The following is a 21,737-nucleotide window of genomic DNA, read 5'->3' as shown; positions in this document are numbered from 1 at the left end:
CAGAACAGAACAACAGAGTCGCGTGTTAACCGAGGAAAGGCTGCTGTTGAAGGAGTATGGCATTGGATTTTGGTATCCACAAGCTTAACATACGGCCCTACCTTTCAAATTGGTGATAAAGGGAACGGGAACACCTTTTGCTCTGCTAGCTTAGAGCATCCCATACAAAGAAGGGTACAATAAACACGCAACAAGGCCAGGACATGGAACCATATAACAAAGCAAAACTGAGGCCTTTGGCTGAACAATTATCTATCGTTGGAGTTCTGGGCGCTGTAAATGTCTAGCCATGTACGCCCCAGGACCCTCCAATCCGGCCGCTAAGCCCCACCAGAACATTAGACTTCTCGTACCACTACATCAGACAATAGCAAGAGGGCTGGAATTAGTGGCTAGACGCTGCCAAGACTTGGCGATGGGGCGCGGTTGTTTGAAGTCAGCATCAGCGGTTCTTTGAAGTAAGTTACTAAGTATTCTTTGCATCTAGCCAATGGCGACTATTTCGGACCAGTCTAGCCCCGAACCTCCAAAGTTCCCCTTGCAAAATCTAACTAATAACCTCCTCTACACTTTCCTTCTCTTTTGGCAGCCGCTGTCGATATACGGCAATTTTGCCGCCCGAACAACCAGCCCAAAAAATGATACCCATCCCAGCAGACACCCTAGTTCCGGTAAAGAGGGATGAAGACGACTCGGGAGTAGTTTTCTCGTTTATTTCTCCAGCATTTAATTTTTGCATTAATTTTTGCAGCTGCCAACAAAATCTGGTAGCTTCGAAAGACAACAAACCACTTCTAAAGAGACTCTAGAAGCCGACACCAGCAGTTTGAAGCAGATATATATCCTCGCCCTTTGTTCTTGTATCATTATTGTGCCGTTCTAGTAGTGTTATGCGTGAATCGTCTAATACGGATCACAATAACACTTTCGTCCTTCTCCAACTATGACTACTAGCCTGTACTACACTGGAATACTAAAACATACATGACTATAAACAAAAAACATACGCTAAACTGGTGCTTTTGGTTTCAAGTTCAAGAAATCAATCGAGACGATTATATCGTACCCGTTCTCCTCACACGCATACATGGCTTCGTGTTCATTCGAGTGTAAGAAACGAATGTTTTCACCTACCAATGCTCTTAAAAGATTGGTGGAATGCAAGTCCCTGATCTCAATAAACCCTGGCTCAAACGAGAGAATGTATGGGAAGAAAAGAGCCACGTTTTGTGGATTTCCTTCCCAGTATAAATCCCAGTGATGGTTAGTTCTCCAACCATTACGGTTAATTAAGAAAACAAACTCTGCATAACAAACCAAGAATTCGCGCCCCAACTTGTGGATTGCCAACGGGGTCACTGACTCTCTCTGTATGGCGAAGTCCAAAGAAGGGTCCGCTTCATCCAAAATTGGCTCCTTCATGCCCCTTTCAAGCGACAAAATTTCGAATCCCTTGGAGCACCCAATACAAAGTTGGGTCTTTAAGAATGAAATGGAAATCGGGTCGGAGGAAAACGTCACTTCTTGAATATCATACTTTTTGTTCTTATTTCTTTGTTGGTTTCTGTCGAATGGGTTAACTGGTTCAAAAATACTAACGGAATGTGTGCCACCTGTTTTTGCACCACAGACCAAGAGCCTTCCATCGCAAACACCAATCTTAAAGAAAGCAATATGATCCATAATTAATTTTCCAGATTTGGTGTTCTTCACATGATCCAATGAGTCAGTACATGACAAGTCAAACTCATATAATGCCTTGTCACTCAATACCAATAGCTTGGAATATTCGACCAAAACTTCGATTTGTGTTACGTAGGTCTTACTGATGACCATGGTAGGATCCGAGCAAATCTTCTCATTGGAAGTGGTACTGATGGAACGGACAGTGGAAACCCATATACCCGAGTCTGTACCATAGAGTAATTTCTTACCACCATAGCATGGAACTGCACAATTGATCTTATTATTACCGTGAAATCTTCTTGTTTCAAACTTGTACATGGAGAACAAATCGTTCTGTTCAATAAGCTTCTTTTGCTGGTTATGCACCTGTTGCAAGACTTGATTTTGAATAGTTAAGTCTTCGGCAAACAAACTGGCATGTACTTGGTTGCTTCCAAGTCCTAAGAAGTTCAACTGAAGTTTTGCGTTAGAGTTCGAACTAGTTCCAATATAATTAGTGGTTTCTACCTTGTTTTTAATTCCAGGATCAGCCAACAAGGAACCACGGAATCTATTGTTAATAACCGATCTCATGGTTGGAATTTCGTACCCACTATTAACAAATAATAAAGGCAAGTAGATCGGTTTCTCAAAAACCTTGTGTTGTTCCCTCTTATTTTGAATCTTGTGCTTCACAAGCAAGAGTGCATGTTCAAACATGTACAAATCAATTTTTTCATTATCTCTCTTTCTGTTCAAAGTGACTTGATAAATAATTCTATGGTTATAGTTCAACTTGAAGTTAAACTTATTCTCCAATGTTTGCTTACCGAGCAATCTATGCAAAACCATCACCTTATGACGATCAGTACTTTCACCTGTTTGAATATTAATTTTTGCTAAAAGCTTCTCAATCTCTTCCTTAGCCTTTAGTAAATCCTTATGATCTGCTGATTTTGGATTAGTATTTTTTATGATACCAGATAACAATAATTGGTATCTTGCAGGTCTTTGGACACCCTTAATCAAAAAGGACGACAAATCTTGCTTTCTAGACTCCGGTTTTTTCTCAATAGCATCTAAGAATCTGGCATACTTCATATTTACCTGCTGCTGTCTTTCGTGTTCGAAACTAGCAAAGACCTTATTACCAGAGTATCTAATGAATGGTTCAAAATTACCCACGTAGTCTAAGAACACATCTGCAATCGATTCAATCACTGGTTTCTGAAGTTGTTGTCTTCTTGTTAATGCTTCGCTGAACCCCTTGGCCAATCTCAATAAATCATTTACACCTCCAAAAACAGTGTGTATAAATGTCTCTCTTTGGTGTTCAGGAATGATGTTATTCGCTGGGTTTCTCAAAGGCATGATGTAAAAGTCAGTCATGAATTCCAAATCCTTGACGTAATCTCTTTCGGTATAAATAAACTCATAAATCAATTCTTGTCTTGTTTTCTCTTGTTTATCAAGATTGTCCAAGACGGATTGTGGTACTGTCTTGTGCCACAATGTTTCAGTTTCCTCCTTGTCATGCAATGATAACCTAGACACTGCACGTTTCAAGCCTCCTTGAGGTTTCAAGTTGAGGCGTGCTTGCTGTTCCAACCTTCTCGGACAGGCAATACTGTAGCACAATCTGTTTCTTGTACAAGTAGGTGAGTAACAATCTGTCAAAATTGTGAACACACCGTTAACGCCTGTTTGTTGAGTAGCACTCAATTCCTTTTGGGCACCCATGTTGGAAAGAGAAGTACTGCTTCCCTCTAATCCCTGGATCAAGGCAATGTTTGTTTCAATAGGATATGGCAAACTTGCATGCGGAGGGAGTTGTTGCAGAAGAACATGATCTTGTAACGCTTGTTGTAGTTGAGTGTTATTTTGGGCATTGTCCACAAATGAGCCGTGTTTAGAGGTGCCATTGCTTCCAGTTTGTCCTTCATCATGGTAAAACTCAACATCGCTATATACATGGTTGAAAGCATAAACTTCATGAACTGAGTCTCTTAGTCTATGATTATAGGTAACATCATGGAATAATTTCTGAGCATCCAAGGATCTTCCCAACAATAACGCCAAATTACGGTCATTTGTTCTAATAATTCGACAGATGATATCAACGGACATTTTCCCAGTGAACGTGTCGTGGTATTCCAATCCGTCTTTGGTATTGATGGTCAATATGATTGCCTCCTTAAAAACCTTTGCTACTTCTGAGAGCATGGCCGGATATACCGCCGGCTTCTTTGGCCCTGCTGGAGCCAATGCTTTTGACACCGTGGCTGCTGAAACGTTTCTTTGGAGCTTTCCAGAATTAGACAAAGATGCAGAAGAGTTCATCTTCTTGGTGGAAAGCGAGGAAGAAAGCTTACTGATTGACGTGAAAGACCTGGATTTGGATGATAACGAAAACGTGTGATGTACCGATGAGGTGGAGCCACTTCCACTGGAGGAGGGCCTATGACTTTGAGATGACTGGTTCAGGGGGCTTTGCAGTTGGTTTTGGGGAATTGAATAGAGTCTTTGTGGCTGCGGTTGGGGGTACTTCAACGAGGTAGATGACAATGACTTTGTTCTCGACTCGCTGGGTACTCCGTTGGGGTGCGCCTGACTCGGAGTAGAATTGAAGTTGGGAATATTAGAAGTGGACATGATTCTTCTCTTGTCGCCACCAGGCTGGTTGGAGGGAGGATATGGTGGATGTGCGGGTTTGGGTTGTCTACGATCTTGCTGGGACGGAGGCTGGATATAAGGCACGTTGCTGTAGCCATTTGTAGGATATTGGGATGGAGGTTGTGGTTGGTGAGGTGGTTGGTGAGGTGGTCTGGCGTGGCCAGCAGGACCAACAGGGCCTGGCCCCGCCTGGCGGTACTGATTGGGGCGAGGGAAGCTCTCCTGCGAGGCCACACGTCGGTTGTAGTGGTTTTGCGGATCGGTGTTGCGCAAGGAATGGGACTGGTTTGCGCGCGGATCCAACGACGGGACCTTGTAGGGGGAACTGAGTGCCGACGGCGACGACGACGCTGGGTATGGGGCGTTTGAAGGTGGGTGGTGGAAGTCCTGGATGGAGTATGGCGAGTCCACGTCTGCGAACAGCTGCTGGTTGACGGGAGTGACGGGACTGCGCTGGTAGCCTGCGGGAGGCTGATCGTGTCGCTGGGGGGAGGGAGCGTTGTTGTGGTGATGCTTCAGTCCCGACGGCTGGTCGGGGTAAGTGGAGGTGGTGGTGGTAGTAGTGGGATTGTTGTGGTTGTGGTTGTGGTTATGGCTGTGATGGGGCTGCAGGTCGAAGTATGCCTGTGGCAACAAATGAGCGGGAATGTTGACTGCCTGAGGCAGGTGGACGTAGTCTGTGGGTGGCTGGAAGGGCCTGGATCTGTCGTGGGACATCACGAAGGCAAACGACTGTGGAAGGGTCAGCGGCTAATGGAACGAGCCACGGAAACGGAGGCAACGGCTAGGTGGGGCTAGGCTGGAATACAATGAGGGTACCCACGGGGCGAGGACACACACACGCGCTTGTACGGTGAACAGGGGCCAGCGATCCGAAGTTATGGATGGTGGCACGGTGACACCAGACGGGTGGAAAGGGAGCCGACACGGACTTGTGCAGGACGGGAGCTGGCTTTTTCACGGGACAGCGGCACTTCCTGGACGGGTGTGCTTCACTTGCAATTGGGTGATGGATGGGTCAAAGTTGTCAAGCGTGGTGAAAGGGAATGGACTGGTGGAGGATGTAGTGTGAGTTGGGTCGACAAAGGCGCGGCCTGTATACAGGTGTTGCGGCGGGGAGGTGCGGTGGTGGAAGGGGGTTAGCCACGTAGCGAGCGTAGCGAGCGTAGTGCGAGGGAGCGTAGTGCGGGTGAGTTAGCGAGAGTGAGCGTAGCGAGGGAGCACAGGGAGTTACAAGTGTAGAGGGGAGAGGGGAGAGGGAAGAGGGAAGAGGGAAACGAGCAGCGAGGATAGAATGAATCGATTCTCGCTAGCTTACTTCTTCTCACCGTGTCAGAGGCATGCTGGATGGAGGACTTGCGTATGTAGCGAGAGAAGTGCGCGTAGAGAGCAGGGAGAGGATAGTGAGGCAGTGAGTGTCGCGGAAGCCTAGTGAGGATAGAGAGAATAGAGCCATCGAGGTCTCACATAGCGATTGCTTCTTCTTTGTTGAAGAAAGGCTTCCTTCCTGGAGTGTTGTCGCCACAGCGTTGTCGATCCGTGACCTTGTCTTTGGCTGTCTTGGAGTCTGGCTGCTGTGGACCGAATAATTCGGAGATATCTTTTTTAGCTTACCGATGAATTGCCCGTTTACCGGGGCAGCTCATTACGAATTTCATGTTCTCGTAGGAACACATATTGTACCTTCAACAGAAACTTGTGCTTACCACGAGTTCCTATTCGGAGCTTCAATTACAATGCTCTTCCGAGTCTTACGGTATTCCCTCGGCCATTCGGTCGCTGACATGGTGCGCGTAGTCGTTTGGCCAACTCAAAGTATTCTAGTAATTCTCTATGTCTCCAGAGTGGGACTTTGCAGGGGTGGTGTGGTCATTCGAGAGTGACAAATTGTTTGGTAACCAAAATACGTTTTATAAGATCCAACCGATTTTGAAAGAAATTATACAATTTTGGGAGGAGGGTTTTACCAGCGGATGCCCGAGAAGTGCCAACTTCTCTAGGCACACAAAAAGCATATTTTTCATTATTCGATTTCTTCAAGCTGAATGTACCATTAATGCAAGTTTTTCGTTTCACCAGTATAGTCAATAAGTATACTATCTATAATTATTGGGGTATAATTGATAATCAGAAGTGACTTCACCTTCACAACAAACCACAGGCTAATTTTTCTTAAAATATACAGATAATCAAGAATCATTTCATAATACCTCAAGAGGAGAAGAAACGCTACAAGTTCACTGGTTTTTCAGAATAAAACGTGTTCTTGGCCCACTGGGAAATCCTAGCTCGATACTGTTTCAATAATTAATAATTCATTCAGACTTCGTACTTCTTGCTTTTGAGCTAGCTACGATCCTTACTACTTTTCAATTCTCTGCAACTCACCTATTTGTGATGTGTAACTCACCACACAGCGATTCCCTCGGTATTAGTAATCAATGGCTAATCAGGACAGATCTTACGGCCCACACAATACTAGTAAAACTATAATGTATCATTTGTCAGACGCCGTACCGTAGTCTACTCACATAGTACCGATCACGGCCAATCAGGACAGCCTAACGGTTCAACTCGTACGAGTTCGTCATGTTTCATATATTGTACGAGTATACCCCAAGACACTGAAACTGGTACTAATCTGCTCACATGACCGCAGTCACCTGATGCCTACCTCAACTCAACTCAACACTCCCACCAGCACTCTGCACCACGTCATGCCTGCCTACCACTCCACCTTCCTCGACGACGCCGCCGACAACAGACTCGTCGGCAACGTGGTGCTTCTCCCCATCCACACCAACTTCAGGGGCCCCTCGTACCCCCCTCAGCAGGACTACGACATCATTGATGAAACCCTCGATCTCTTCAGAGCCAACTCGTTCTTCCGCAACTTCGAGATCAAGGGCCCAGCAGACCGTCTTTTGATCTACGGCATCCTCTTCGTCAGCGACTGCTTGTCCAAATTGAACCGTTCTGTGAACTTCAAGGACGCCACCCGTATATTGAACAACTTATCGTTGGATTCGTTCAGCTTGCCAGGAGACGTCGGATTCCCATTGAACTCGTTGTACCAGCCACCAGCCAATAAGAACGAGGCTGACTTGTTGAGGTCCTACTTGCAGCAGTTCAGACAGGAATTGGCCGAGAGATTGTTGAAGAAGCTCTACGAAGACGACGCAAACGCCCCCAGCAAGTTCTGGTTGGCGTTCACCAAAAGACGGTTTATGAACAAGAGCTTATAAGCTATTTAGATAATGTACGATGTTGAATAGTCTATGTAGGTCGGTGGAAGACCACGGCCCGAGTACACGGAGTAGTGTCGACCAGTTTTGAGATCCAGCCTCAATTGCTCCTTGGTCAATTGCTGAACTTTGTCAATTCGTTGCTCCTTGGTCAATTGACGAATCCATTGTCACGTCAAGTTCTCATGTCTGACATGATTATTGTGAGTTGTAGACACTGAGTGAAGTGCAATAGGGGTAAGTTGGGTTCGAATGGTGGTGGCATCCTCCGCGATCTCCTCTATTCTCTCTCCGAGTATTCCTACCCGAAGCGCGGGATCCATATCCCCACCCGATTGCTGTACTCTTCGTATTGTTCTCCATACATCTTCCTTAAGTACCACTCCTCGACCCGGATCCGCACCCCGAAGAACTTGCCCAAAATCAAGAGACTGCCAGCTAAGCTGACCCAGTTCCGCAAGTACACCTGGATTCCAATGCCAAACAACCAAAAACCGTTGTAGCTCGGATGCCGCATTACCGAGTATACTCCAGTGGTGATCAAGCCACGAGGGCCCTCAGTCTCGATCACATGAGAGAATGATTCGCCGCATGTCTTCATGGCAAGACTGCGGATGGCAAGCCCACCTACCACCATGGCCATTCCTGCGACCGTGGACCCAGTATGGGCTTCGGGAACCCCCAGCCACTTCATCCAGGCGCTTCTTTTGATCAAGAACTCCCACACCGTGAGCAATTGCACCATCCAAAACTCGAAATTGCCCTTGTTGCCGTAAATGAGAAACGACCGACTATTGACCCTGGACAGCTGGAACAAACACGTCATCATGAATTCGTTGAGGAAGTAGTACGGCATCACCAACCCGTAGACAACCACAAGGGGGGCGTATTTGGGTGGGTTCACTACCACAAGCAAGGTAAGTGAGATGCCCATGGCGGCTCCGAGTGCTAGCGCCACGGCGACGATCTCGTGTAAAGGATTCTTGTGTGGGTCGTACATGTTAGTGGCATATCCAGGAACTAGGAAGGTATCCGTGGGTATTTATGGCCTGGTGCTGATGGAGATCTGGCGGTAGAAGAGGCAGTAAAAGTGGTGATAATTTTCGCACTGTTGCAACCAATTACTACAACGAGCAGTGGCAATAGGGACTGCACAGTGTGTGTTTCAGAAGCTCTAGGGTCGTTTTCCGAGCAAAATGTTGCCGTTATCTTGTAATTCTGGGTTGGAATTGGTTTTAAGTGACATGGTGTGCTATTTGAACGTTTACAGGGCGAGTTGTGACAGTTCAGAGCTCGTTCTAAGCGAAGAGTCCTACTACGAGAATCCCAAAGATTAGCGAGGAATTATCGCACTTTCCCACTGGAATAGTGAGCAAGTGGACAAACTCTCGCTAAATGTAGTGCGAAGATTACTGATGAGAATTGGAAGTTAAGTATGCTTGTGAAAATTGGATAGGTTGGAAAGGAATGACGATAGCCCAAGGGTAACGAAAACCAGTACCCTGAGGAAAAAGCGAAGTCTTTATTATAATCCATAAATTTAAGTAAGAGGAATGTGCCTTGACTGAGAAACCAACCCCGAATTGTAAGTACAATCATTCGGATTGCATTGGCCTCATGGTTAAATTCAGGTTGCTTGATTGAAATCAAAAAACAAGGCTGTATCCTTTTGTCTATTCATTTGGATCAGTTTCCAAGAACTGTTTACCAGTGATGCACGCCCTAGAAGAATTCCCGTTCCCAATGTTAATTTGGACATTGCAAGTATTCTTTTACATCTTGGCTTTGCGTATAGTCAAGATGCAACTACAGATGTATACCTCCATGCTCTTTCTGAACTTAATGCCTTGAATTGAGAAGAAGAGCGATCTTATGGAACGCAGACTTTTGAGATGAAGGTTATACACTATCAAGATACTTCACAATTAATTCCTGGCGGACACAATATGGAATCATAATCCATCCTAAATGTGTTACTTGATAAATCCCTCAACGTTTCGAGTTACCTCAGGTGGATCTCCAAGCGGTCCTCAAAGTTTGATAAGCCCCACATCAATGACTCTGGGGCGGCTCTAGTGCTGATACCTGGGTGATAGTTAGCCATAACCAGCCAAATTTGGAAATGGATATAGCAATCCATTAATAGCACAATCTGTTTCAAAAGTAGGAAACTAATCGAGTTATCAATAAATACTTGTGCTCGATTGGAGCAGTGGAAACTAGATATAAACTAATAAAAATATCACTAAAGCTAGCCAAAGAACTTCTTAGTAATTCAGTCAGCATCAATTAATATTACCAAGTTGTTGATCTCGAGTAAAACTCCCAATTAGAAATCTTTTTCATCTGGTTTGGACTACATCTTTGGAATTACCAAGCTATTCCTATGCGGCTATTATCAGCTCTAATGCTCACGATACAATGTTTCCCACCAAAGCGACCTCCGATAGCTCCATTTCCACCAGCCCCACCTACTAAAACCTACCGCCCTCCACTGTTTTCCACAGCCACCTTTAACCTAGTCCATTTGCACCCACTGCACGTGACTAGATATCCATAAATCATTTCGTCACCATCTCATTCTCTACCATGAACTATGCCAAATACAACCCCATAGAGGTCAACCTTGCCACGGTTGTGGTCAAGGCACTCATCCTCGGGGCTATATTCCTGGCCAACGCCATCTTGGCCCTTTTCAACCATCTCGACATCATTTCGACACCGCTCCAGCTCCATTACTATCTCATGTTCTGGTGCATTTTCCATACCCTCGAGTTCGTGACGACGTGTCTCTTCAACAACTCCCAGGTCGACGATGACTCGTTCATCTTGGAGGACTGGGATATTCATAGCATGAACATTCTTTGCATATCAGAGTTCGCAATCAGATGGTACTGGTGGAGCCAGAACCCATGGAAGATTACCTGGTACGCGGTTGGATTGGTGGCTCTTGGCCAAATCTGTCGCACCTTGGCCATGTACACTGCTAGCGAGTCGTTCAACCACTACATTCAACGTGAACATAACGAAAAGACTCACCAGCTCGTTACCACTGGTATATACTCGGTGTTGAGACACCCCAGCTACTTCGGGTTTTGGTGGTGGTTCGTGGGGCTCCAATTGTTCATGAACAATACTGTAACCTTTGCTGTGGGTGGCTACGTGTTGTGGAACTTTTTCAATAAGAGAATCCAGTTCGAAGAAGGCTTTTTGGTGAAATTCTTCAAGGATGCCTACATAGATTACAGAAAGAGAACCATCACCGGAATTCCCTTTATCAAGTGAGCACGCCACTGGTACTGGCATCTACATAGTAAACGAATTTTCAATTATGAAGTAACCCATTTGTCTTACTTATTAAAGGGCTTAATTCGTGGATTCATTCTGGGCTAGGCAATGAGTTTGCTGATTCTTTTCTTGAGTCTGTAGCTAGTGATTTATAACTGAGCAATATGTTAGTCACGTACCCTACACTTGACATTACCTTTAATTTATAATTCTATATATCTATTGCTTCTTTGGATTCACACCCAAACCATTGAGGTTTCTGTACATCTTGACACCGTTGTCTCCGTCGACAAATTGGCACCATCTACCGGACTTCCAGAGAGAAACCCACATGTTTTCGTCGGTGTGCATGTAGTGCTCACCCATAACCTTCTTTATAGCCTCACTGGCTTCTCTAGCGTTGTAGAAAGGAATTCTGGAAACGTAGTGATGCAAGACATGGGTTTCGATGATGTCGTGGAAGATGTACTTACCAACAAAGCCGAACTCACGGTCAATGGTACAGGCAGCACCTCTGGCAAAGTTCCATTCGTGGCCTTCGTAGTGAGCAAGTTGTGGGTCCGAGTGCTGCAAGTAGGTGATGAAGACCAACCAGTGGTTGACGAACACGTAAGGCAAGAACCAGTTGACCAACAAGTTGAAGCCACCGTAGTTCTTGTACCAGGAGTAGAGAACGGCAAACTGGGCAATGATACCGATGTCGGACATCACCACGAACCAGTAATCCTTCTTGTCGAAAATGAGCGAGGAGGGGTTAAAGTGGTTGGTCTTGATGGTGGAGGCACCAGGGAAGTGTTGACCGGAGGAGACATTGGTGAGCAAGTAGGAGATCCAGCCCAAGGTTTGCTGGAAGATCAAAGAGACCAAGGTGTAGAGAGGGGCATCACCAACCAACTCTTCCAAGTCGTGGGCGCCCTTGGACTCCAAGAAACGTTCCTTGGTCTTGGGCACGAAAACCATGTCTCTGGTGAGATGGCCAGTAGCCTTGTGGTGCTTGGAGTGGGAGAACTTCCACGAGAAGTAGGGAACCAACCAGTAGGAGTGCAACACCCATCCGACGGAGTCGTTGACCCATCTGTAGTCGGAGAACGCCTGGTGGCCACACTCGTGGGCCAACACCCAGAGTCCAGTACCGAGCAACCCTTGGACGTACACGTAGGCGGACCAGGCGGCAAATCGGACAGCCTTGTTGGGCAACTGGTGGATGTAGTTGTTGGCGAGGTAGCCGAACACCACCATCCAGAAGATGTCGCGTGCCACGTAGTACAACGACTCAAAAACCCTGCGCTCGTAGCAGTGGGCGGGGATCGCCGACAAGATGTCCTTGATGGTGAAGTCAGGCACCTTGAAGGTGTTGCCGTAGGCGTCCTTGGCGGTGAGGCCAGAAGTCAAGCCATCGGACTGCTTGAAGCTGGCGACGTTGCCTCTCTTCTCGATGCTGGAGCTGGACTGGGCACCTGCGCTGCTGGCGCTGGCGAATCCACTAGAAGCCACTTGTGACATGGTATCGGTAATTGGTATCGCTGGGGGTTGCAGCGCCTGGTGGGCTTTGGCGGCCTTATATAGGGATCAGAAAAAGAACCCGAAACCCGCTGCAGGAATGGACCCAGAAAGGGGTCTGCCGCACCACACCGTTTCTTTTGGGAAAAGAAATCAGGCGACGCCAGCAGAGCCACTGAGCTCACGGGGGGATGGCCACGGGGCGGCACCAAGGGGGCTAGTGGGAGAGGACGGTGGGAGAAAACATCCGTGCTACAGTAGTTTGGGGGTCTGGTGGAAGCACTGCCCAACAACGCTGGCGAGACATCATCGCGAGCCCAAAAATCGACGGCACCAAACTGTTGGGGGCACGTGAGGACGATGAGATCTTGGCAGCACGAGAAATCAGATAAGCAGACGGGAAATGGACAGAAATTAGTTGGTATGACGATTACTGGATAGATAGAGGATGGCACGGGGATGTACCAATGTGGAGACAAGCTGTGCAGGCACCACGGAGTTGGGCCGGAGTAAATGCACGTGTGATGTGATGGCTTCGGGTGGGAGGAGCGTAATTGTGCAGGAGAAGACTGGTCAGGAGATCTGGCAATACAGCGACTGTACAGGAGACTGGGAGCCTATACAGGAGAGACTATACAGGAGATTATATACGAGTATCTACTCCAGTTTTCTACTCGACTCAGGAGATGATATGCACGTCACCGGAGGATTCGCGGAGATTCTCCGACACAACGGAGAAACTACCACGTAGACGTGGGCTTGCCCTGTTGGCTCCAAATGGAAGGCTATGCTAGATTCATGGGGACTGTGCTAGATTCGTAGGATTTCTCCCTACGCCTACTTTTAATTTAATATCGGTGGTGATTTGTGGTTTTCGCAGCAACCTGTTACTCCATTTTTGGACCGAGGAAAGTGTCTGCCGTGGTAGACAACTACACGTGCCAGGGACATTTTGCAGGAATAGTACCAAGAATTTCTACACTCGGAAATGAAAAATTACCGTACAGGAAATGCAACAGAATGCTGACCACTCTCAAATGGAGCATAGAACACACTTGAATTTCTTCTCCGAAAGCATGCCACCAGTGCCTCTTCTGGGAATAAGTGCTTACTTCTCTAGGAAATAATCCACATGCCACGCGCAACCCTCCTGTGTATACTCGGCTTATTAGTGGGCTCTTTAGGACGTCTTGGCGCATTCCAATCTGAAGTCGATAAAGGAGGACTCATTGATGACATCAGATTATAATTCAGATTGCAATGTGGATCACGAGTGGTTCGGGCAATCTTCTCGATTATGTCCCGATGTGGACGATTTGATAGTCGATTTCGATAGCAGTGCCATCACTTCTTATCTGCGTGACTGTTGATATGTCTCTTCGACTGTAGTTTCTTCTCCTGTTCTCTCCCCGAATGCTAAAAATTCCAGAAAGCTTACCTTGCTTTTCTCGCATACTCAATTTGGTCCGAACCTTAGCCAGTTTCATCCCGCCTCCATCGGCTTATCACAGGCAGGACAGGAGCCTTTGATCTGGTGACGATTCCCCGCAAAAGTAACCACAGCTGGAGCACACACTGCATTTAGTAGCCCTTACGCGGGCCAGTTTCGACATTTGAACCAAGCTTCCACTTACAAGATAAATTTCCAATTTAAGACATTGAGGTATAGGGAAAGTTCGCTTCCGTCGACTTGAAAATATCCCTCTGAATTGGACAGCTTAGCACCAGTAGCCAATATGTAGTATTAGCTTCTGTACTCTAACAACTGTGGCCTAATGAAATAATGAATACGCAATTCAACTATCAGTTGGTTGACTTTTCCTCTACTACATCTATCTGGATTACCTTAAAGCCAACTCACTGTGATCTCCTTCTTGAATCACGTCAGAATCCTGTACTATTATTGTGAAAGACTTAAATAATTCCTCGAACAATATTAAATGGTTTGTACTGTACGATGGCCCTTTGTTGGTGGTAAGATAAAGATACCAATTGGAATATAACCTCAATAATAGAAGAGGCCAAGTAAGTCCCAAAAAGATGCTACAGTAGGCGAAGATATTCTAACTGCAGTTACTCTGCATTAAGAGGCTATTCAAATGATGCTAGTAGAAACAATGCGATCACAGATCCACCATTTCCCTTATCTAATGTTGGCTAATCTGGTGTTGTTCATATGAACATTGATATCCAATCTATCGGCGTCATCCTCAATTTTCTTCAATCTGACGTTCTGACTGTCCACCTCTTCTCCCATGGTGTTGGCAGTGTTTTTCAACTTCTTGGCAAAGAGATGGATTTGATCCAAGTTGCCGGCCAACTCCTTCTCCATTTCGTCGTCTTCTGAATCGTTCTCGAACTGGTATCTTCTGGCGGCTGCCAAATCACGCTCTCCCTGGTACTTTTGATGGGTCTCGTTGTTGGTGGCATTATTGGTGATTCCTTGCTTGAGTCTCTGCTCACTGGCATACATCTCCTGTCTATTAGTTTCTCTCATGTACTTCTCCTGGGCCTTGGACGTCTTGATTTGTTCTTCCTGTTGACGCAAACGGGACTTCTTATTGAAGGGATTACCGTAGGCCGGCACGAAAATAGACCGGTTCAATCTCTTCAACTCCTTGACCTTGGCATCGGCGATCTGAGTTTGGGTGTCTGCCAAGAGCAAGTTCTGTTCGGCGTTGTATAATCTTTCCGACTGTGATCCCAACATACCCAAGGTATTGGTACCCGAAGCGTCAGCCTCCTGTGCCATTCTCAAGGTATTTCTGGTCAGTGCCAACGACTCCTGCTTGACGAAGCGAATGTCTTGTTTGATGGATTCCACTTCTTCGTCCTCGGAGTTGACCTGCTCTTCTTCCGGCAACTCGTCGAGGTTAAGGTTGAGGTCATCTTCTGGGTCTTCGTTGAGGTCGAGCGTCGACTCGTCGTCGTGCTGGGGTCTCCTGGCAAGCCTAGTCAGTCCGACATCGAGGTTGGTGGGCATTCTATTCAAATCAAGCGATTCCTCGTCGTCTGCGGGTCTTGTTCTGGATGTGGTACGTCCGTATGGACTGGGTGCCGATCCAGCGCCTGGTGTTCTTGCGGAAGCATATGGATTACCTTGCGAGGTGTTGGTCCTCGACGAGGGCTGGTTTTGTCTTGCTTTTGGTGCATCATAGGGGTTCTGTCTTGCTGTGGGAGCTCCATAGGGGCTCTGAGATGACCTTGTGGCCGTCTCATACGGGTTCTGGCCGTTCGAACTGCCGGAACCGTAGGGCAGGCTGTTCTGGCTCTGGGTACCATAGGGGTTGCCAGCGTCAGCACCTCCACCGTATGGATTTCCGCCCTGAGCTTGCTGGTCCTGAGAGTAGGGATTGGTGCCGTTGTCGCCCATGTTAGCGCTGGCGTAAGGGTTGACGGGAGCGATGCCAGGCTTGCCTGTGTTTCTTTCCTGGGCGTACTGTCTGAAGGCACCAAACTTTTCCTCCCGACCCGATCCGCCCTTGGTGGTGATTCCCGCATGGGTTAAGTGGTTACGGATCTCGGCTTCGGTTGGTTCCTTCCTCAGGAACATCTTTTTGATACCCATGATGGCTGGTGTGTTGTAGAATGTGGAGACAGCGTATTCACAAATGGTTTTGGTGGTGGTGCTGTCTGCAGGACTAAGCGATTGGGCGGTGCAGGTCATCCAAGCGGGCATGACAGGACGGAAGAGGAATGGGAGGGCGAAGAGAGGACAGAGCGGGAATACACGAGGAACTGATATTTGCCGAGAGAGTAGTACGGATGTTACTGTTTTCTGAGAGGGTAGACTGCTGGAAGATATGAATAGGTAGTTAAGTGATAAGTCACGTGTTGGGTACTGTTCTTCCAGTATCATTTAGAAGATCATCTCAGTGGATCGTTCCGAAGATCACTTAGCAGAGGAGATCATACAACGTTCTTCTGGTGGGAATAGGGCTACTTGTCGTGAATTTTGGAATTCTTGGGGCATTCATTTTTTTGCGGACTATCCGTAGTAATCTGTTCACGAGAAGGTGATAGGAAGTGATGATACGGATTTTCGTTTTTGAATTCAATAACGAAGAAAATGGAGGGAAGTCGCCAATCTGGACTTTTTTCCCTTGTCGCTGCTCTATCGACGAATAACTGCTTGGTCTCGTAGCAGTCACTTCATATTCCCGATAATAGAATATTTTGTCTGCGGTATGCATTCATTTTGTGCAAGTGAACCGTTTTAGGAATTTGGATAGATAAGGTGGTACGACCCAAAATTATCGTTAATTATCCGATGGATCAAGAAATCTCTTCATTGTTGTTCCCTTCGCATACATCGAATTAAATAGCAGTGATTAAACGGAACAGAAATTATCTCCTCCATCTATTTGCCCTCAAGCTAGGTTAAATGTTCTAGGTTGGGGATTGCAGACTTTCATGGTGTTACAGGACAGGTAACTAACAATACTCTTTAGATCGTGGGTTACTCTGAACTTTGCAAACAATCTGAGGCTGGATGCAACTCGTAGATTCGAACACGTATTGAGCCAAGTGTCACCGAAGGAGCTCGTTCTAACCACAAGTAGAGCACACAGAATTTCCCCCAAGATTAGTGACAAAACCCAGCCAAGCTGGGTAATATATTTGCAATTACTTATATTTGAGTACTGAATAACAGTTAGTTTCAGGTCATATGACAGAATATTCTTCATCTATATCTACCACTACAAAGAGTGGACTAACATTCTGAATCTGAATTTTCATTTCGAAAATGAGGTTCGAATGCGAATAAAGATGCAGCCATTGCAGTCCCATCTGCACACTTTGCCATGCACTCTGGTCCAAATATTAGCATGGAAACTCGTTTAAAGGGTCCGGAGTCTCCTGTCCATCAAAATACTGAAAGTACCAGCCTGGAAATTTTAATCCAAAGTACACCGAGTCTCCCAGAGTTCCCATAGCCATACTTTAGCCAGCACCATCAACAGTTCTCCAAAAACAGCAATCTTCTGACACGTCCAAGCCGCATGGACTGTCACTGGTTACGGCGAATAGCCAACCGATTTCGCAGCCACTCCTAAAATAACCATCACACTATAAAGTTAATCTGCTACAATAAGCTAATCTGCTACAATAAGCTAATCTACTACAATTGAGCCAACCGACTCTAATGATATTCCTTCCCCCTCTCCATCTCATCTCCCATCTCCTGCCATCGCTCCCGCCCCACCGCAAATCGCTTCTCCGTTCGCCGGCTCCGGCTCCCGCCAAAACCCTCGCACCCTGGGCAACGGCTGAAGTCTGCCCCGCACTGCACCGGGCACAGCACCATAGCCTACTATCACTGGACCTACACCTGCTGCTATAGGCCAGGCCACCCGCGATTGTCCGTTTGTGCACCCGTCCAGCTACCCCTCGTCCCCTCACGGCTGATATCCGCTCCTGTCCGGGCCTGTGCCAGATCAGAAAACCGCGACATCGCGACATCACGACACCCTCCCGCTGGACTATTTCAAAGCCTTGCAAAAACCGTCACCACCATTCTTTTCCCGTCGGTCCCCATTACAATGCCAGAAATCGAGAAAAAGCCAATCAACTTCTCCAATATCCTCCTTGGTGCCGGTTTGAACTTGGCTGAGGTCACCACCCTTGGCCAGCCCTTGGAAGTGGTCAAGACTACCATGGCCGCCAACCGTTCGTTATCCATTGTCCAGGCCACCAAGTTGGTGTTCTCAAGAGGTGGCATCTACGGGTTCTACCAGGGGTTGATTCCCTGGGCCTGGATCGAGGCCTCCACCAAGGGTGCCGTGTTGCTCTTTGTTTCAGCTGAAGCCGAGTACAGATTCCGCAAGCTTGGTGCCAGCAACTTCGTGGCTGGTATGGGAGGTGGTATCAGTGGTGGTCTTGTGCAGTCGTACTTGACCATGGGGTTCTGCACCTGTATGAAGACGGTGGAAATCACCCGTGCCAAGCAAGCTGCCGTGGCTGGTGTGCCTCAGCAGACCTCGTTCCAGGTGTTCAAGGACATCTACGCCAGAGAGGGCATAAGAGGTATCAACAAGGGTGTCAATGCCGTGGCCATCAGACAGATGACCAACTGGGGTTCCAGATTCGGTCTCTCCAGATTGGCTGAAGAAGGAATCAGAAAGTTGACCAAGAAGGGCGAGGACCAGAAGTTGAATGCCGTTGAAAAAATCGCTTCGTCGGTGATTGGTGGTGGTCTTTCTGCATGGAACCAGCCCATTGAGGTCATCAGAGTGGAAATGCAGTCCAAGACCTCCGATCCTAACAGACCCAAGAACTTGGGTGTTGGCTCTGCGTTCTCGTACATCTACAAGAACAACGGTATCAAGGGCTTGTACAGAGGTGTGACCCCAAGAATCGGTTTGGGTGTTTGGCAGACTGTTTTCATGGTTGCTTTTGGTGACATTTTCAAGAAGTTGTTGAATGCCGACGGAGGTCATTAGGCTAGACTGGTTCTCCTACAATACACGGTGAGATAGACACGCGTAGATGGCAAGTCCACATTGTAGACTTTGGATCCGTAAAGGCTCCGAAGAAAATATACCAATATTTTCCAGCTTGGCCAGACATTAGAGCCAATAATATTTTTATATAAATCTAATGATATTCTTTTTAGTTGTTTCGACTTTGCTTTATTGAATTATTTCGCAGCTACCTGTTTCATTGCCATAGAAGATATTTGAAGTGCTTGTCACCATTTCAGCACGAAATTGTAAATGTTGATGGGCATTTGGTGTCACTAAACGTATTTTGTGGTGCTGGAGGGTACAGAAATTACGAGAGATTTTACCTGGGCACATAGTATAGGCAGCTTGTTGGGGTGGTGTGGAAAGTTAAGATACCCATGTAGGTTTGAATTGATAAATCTCTTCTACTTCTACACAAATCGATAAATACTTCTATACAACTAGTTACCAATCCAATCTATGGTGCCAGTTTGCTCAGAATCCGCAGATGAGATCAAACAACTATGGAGGATTATGCTGTGTTTAGTGCAATGAACATCGAAATTGCAAAGAATTGAATCTCAACTAACTACGTCCGATTGATATTTACATGGTAATAGTCGAATATTATTATAATTAATACATAGTGGTGAGCATTGCTCTGATATAATTAGTGGTGGTTTGTTCCCCATCTGTCGTAGCAGTACAACCCCAAAATGGTCAAACAGAGACCAGTGGCCTGGAGGTTGGTGAAGTTCTTGTTCTCCCAGAGGAAGGCAATGACGATGATGATGATTCTCTTCAAGATGTTGGCGATGGAGTAGTTGATGGGCGACATGGCACCCAAGATCTGGAATGCAAGCAACGACTGCAAGAAGTGGGACACCCCGTTGAGCACGATGAGAAAGCCGGTGGTGGGTCCGATTTGGAGAAATGAAATGCTGGGAGACGTGAACTCGGCCACGAGGTAGATGGGGAGCGTGAACACGAACCCGATCATCGAGCAGTAGAACAAGATGGTTAACTTGTCCACCTTTTTGTTGCGGGTGGAGTCCTCGGCATCCTTACTGGTGGGAAGAATGTGCACTTTGTCGTCTTTCTCGATGGTGAGTCTCTTTTTGGCAAAGATGTTCTGGGACACGAAGATGAGCATGGAGATGAACGCGTACACAAGTCCCGTAAAGTAGTAGGAGGGGGTTGACGCAGCAGCCTTCTTGGGCTTGTAACACGTCAACATGATGCCCACGATCAACGGCACGAGAGTGACGTAGGTTACGATTTTGTACTTGATTTTGAAAAGCATGCGGTAGATGAGAACGGTGATTAACGGCGACAACGCCTTGATGGTGTGGACCAATGAGACGGGGATGAGCAGGGTGGCCTTGTGCGAGGACAAGTGGCCCACGAACTGGAAGCATCCCATGGGCACGGTGGTGCTAATGATGAGGGTGGTGGGGGTCAAGAACGCGGTGATGGCATCCATAGGCGACACTGAAGGCGTGTTAGGAAGCACGCCTTTGGGGAAGTAGTTGCGGCAGTGGGGCCGTGCCGAAACTGCTGCAAGTAACACCACTGAAAGTGCCAGGTTGAGAAGAAACTGGCACTGGGTGAGAGTGATGGGGTACAGGAAGCGCGAAAGAATCATCTTGGTGGAGTTGTTGGAGATGATGGACACAAGGTACCATGAGATGCAGAGAACGGTGATCTTGATGTCCATGGGCGGGAGAAACGCCCAAGCAGACGCTGGAGTCTCCACTTCTCTGATGGGAGTAGAAGCATTTGAGATAGGAGGCGTGATCGGGAGCTGGAACGACAGAAAGTGATTGTTGTTGGAGAGGCTGATGTGCTTGTTGGGTCTGGGTGCGTGGACGGTAGAGCGCTGGCTGGCGAGCTGGGACAAGTTGGTGGAGGAGCTGTTGGGGTTGATCTGGGACGAGAAGAACGTGGCGTGGGACTTGTTGACGGGAAGCGTGGTGGTGGACGGCATGGATCGCGAGAGCGGATGGAGCTTCCTGGCGGGATCTTCTACCAACAGTTGGGCCATGGTGGGTGAGCGAGTGGAAGGGTTGGATGAAGAGTGCTAGGGGTTGGCTGCCAGATTAGAGGATTGTTGTGAAGAGTGCGGTCACGTGGGCCACGGGGTGGGTGTCAGAGTGATGTGATGGAAAGGAGGCTGGAGTTGGTAGTGCTGGGAGGTCTGGTGGGGTGCAGTACTTGAGGTGATGGTAGTGGTGGTGGTGGTGGTTGTAGTGGTGGTGGTGGTGGTTGTAGTGGTGGTGGTGGTGGTTGTAGTGGTGGTGGTGGTGGTGGTACGAATATTTGTGTTGTTTGTGCTGCTGGTGAAGAATTCTTCTGTTTCCATTATTAGAACTAGTTTCTTTTGGCATCTCCGAGACCGTCACATGATGCCGCAGGGACCCGTCACGCGATAGCCGAGGCGACTATAGATAGAGACGGTCAGAGGGAGAATTGGTGTCTACATGCTCGTTTCACGCTGACTATTGTGGTTTGCTGTTACGGGAGGCAACGCATCAGTCTGCCAGGACTGAACGGAATGATCTAGCGGAAGTGGTCTCTTTTCCACCATAACCAAGCGGAGGTGATAACGTGATAAATCAGGTGTGAAGTGATGTGACACCAATACGATTGAAGATCGTCCCAAATGGTGTCCCGTCTTTGCACCCATAGTGTGGCCCATTCATAAGCCACTCCCGTATTTTCTCTTTTGAGCACTAATTTCTGTCAAGGTTCACTTTATGAAATATGCGAAATATTGAGAGGCTATTGCATCTGCAAGCATGGATGATACCAGTTCTACCTGGAGCTCTTCACTTTGAATGCTATACCATTGAGGCTTTTGCTCCCAGTATCCTCAGTGTGATCTTGCAGAATCGAACTCGCACAGGCTACTGAAAGTTCC

The 21,737-nt window shown here is 47.2% G+C and overlaps 8 protein-coding genes across 8 annotated transcripts; 3 read left to right on the top strand and 5 right to left on the bottom strand.

Annotated features, from left to right (window-relative positions):
• Window positions 1-1,008: 1,008 nt before the first annotated feature.
• Window positions 1,009-4,005, bottom strand: ROM2 (Rho family guanine nucleotide exchange factor; the record flags this gene model as incomplete). Its single annotated transcript, XM_020209914.1, has 2 exons — window positions 1,009-3,390; window positions 3,625-4,005. The coding sequence occupies 2 exons, from the start codon at window positions 4,003-4,005 to the stop codon at window positions 1,009-1,011; spliced, it is 2,763 nt and encodes a 920-aa protein (XP_020064041.1).
• A 3,050-nt stretch (window positions 4,006-7,055) lies between these two features.
• ARC18 (Arc18p) lies at window positions 7,056-7,583 on the top strand (the record flags this gene model as incomplete). Its single annotated transcript, XM_020210826.1, has 1 exon — window positions 7,056-7,583. One exon carries the CDS (start codon window positions 7,056-7,058, stop codon window positions 7,581-7,583), a length of 528 nt encoding a protein of 175 aa, XP_020064040.1.
• Window positions 7,584-7,884: 301 nt separating this feature from the next.
• CANTADRAFT_90034 (uncharacterized protein) lies at window positions 7,885-8,583 on the bottom strand (the record flags this gene model as incomplete). Its single annotated transcript, XM_020211644.1, has 1 exon — window positions 7,885-8,583. One exon carries the CDS (start codon window positions 8,581-8,583, stop codon window positions 7,885-7,887), a length of 699 nt encoding a protein of 232 aa, XP_020064039.1.
• A 1,589-nt stretch (window positions 8,584-10,172) lies between these two features.
• On the top strand, window positions 10,173-10,868 carry CANTADRAFT_21704 (protein-S-isoprenylcysteine carboxyl O-methyltransferase; the record flags this gene model as incomplete). The annotated part of the gene is made up of 1 exon (XM_020206727.1): window positions 10,173-10,868. One exon carries the CDS (start codon window positions 10,173-10,175, stop codon window positions 10,866-10,868), a length of 696 nt encoding a protein of 231 aa, XP_020064038.1.
• Window positions 10,869-11,090: 222 nt separating this feature from the next.
• FAD2 (Fad2p) lies at window positions 11,091-12,374 on the bottom strand (the record flags this gene model as incomplete). The annotated part of the gene is made up of 1 exon (XM_020206726.1): window positions 11,091-12,374. The coding sequence occupies one exon, from the start codon at window positions 12,372-12,374 to the stop codon at window positions 11,091-11,093; it is 1,284 nt and encodes a 427-aa protein (XP_020064037.1).
• A 2,140-nt stretch (window positions 12,375-14,514) lies between these two features.
• On the bottom strand, window positions 14,515-15,939 carry SEC9 (Sec9p; the record flags this gene model as incomplete). Its single annotated transcript, XM_020210824.1, has 1 exon — window positions 14,515-15,939. One exon carries the CDS (start codon window positions 15,937-15,939, stop codon window positions 14,515-14,517), a length of 1,425 nt encoding a protein of 474 aa, XP_020064036.1.
• A 1,953-nt stretch (window positions 15,940-17,892) lies between these two features.
• YHM2 (Yhm2p) lies at window positions 17,893-18,852 on the top strand. Its single transcript, XM_020207624.1, has one exon. The coding sequence runs from the start codon at window positions 17,915-17,917 to the stop codon at window positions 18,812-18,814; it is 900 nt and encodes a 299-aa protein (XP_020064035.1). The 5' UTR covers window positions 17,893-17,914; the 3' UTR covers window positions 18,815-18,852.
• A 635-nt stretch (window positions 18,853-19,487) lies between these two features.
• SLY41 (Sly41p) lies at window positions 19,488-20,804 on the bottom strand (the record flags this gene model as incomplete). Its single annotated transcript, XM_020209875.1, has 1 exon — window positions 19,488-20,804. One exon carries the CDS (start codon window positions 20,802-20,804, stop codon window positions 19,488-19,490), a length of 1,317 nt encoding a protein of 438 aa, XP_020064034.1.
• Between the last annotated feature and the right edge of the window lie 933 nt (window positions 20,805-21,737).

Source organism: Suhomyces tanzawaensis (genome assembly GCF_001661415.1).
Source record: "Suhomyces tanzawaensis NRRL Y-17324 unplaced genomic scaffold CANTAscaffold_4, whole genome shotgun sequence".
NCBI classification, from domain to species: Eukaryota; Fungi; Ascomycota; class Pichiomycetes; order Serinales; family Debaryomycetaceae; genus Suhomyces; species Suhomyces tanzawaensis.
The sequence above is the reverse complement of the archived record's forward strand: the minus strand, read 5'-3'. Positions and strand labels throughout refer to the sequence as shown.

Bases quoted from the DNA above. Each gene is read 5' to 3' on its own strand.
- YHM2 (XM_020207624.1), top strand. From the start codon at position 17,915: ATGCCAGAAATCGAGAAAAAGCCAATCAACTTCTCCAATATCCTCCTT.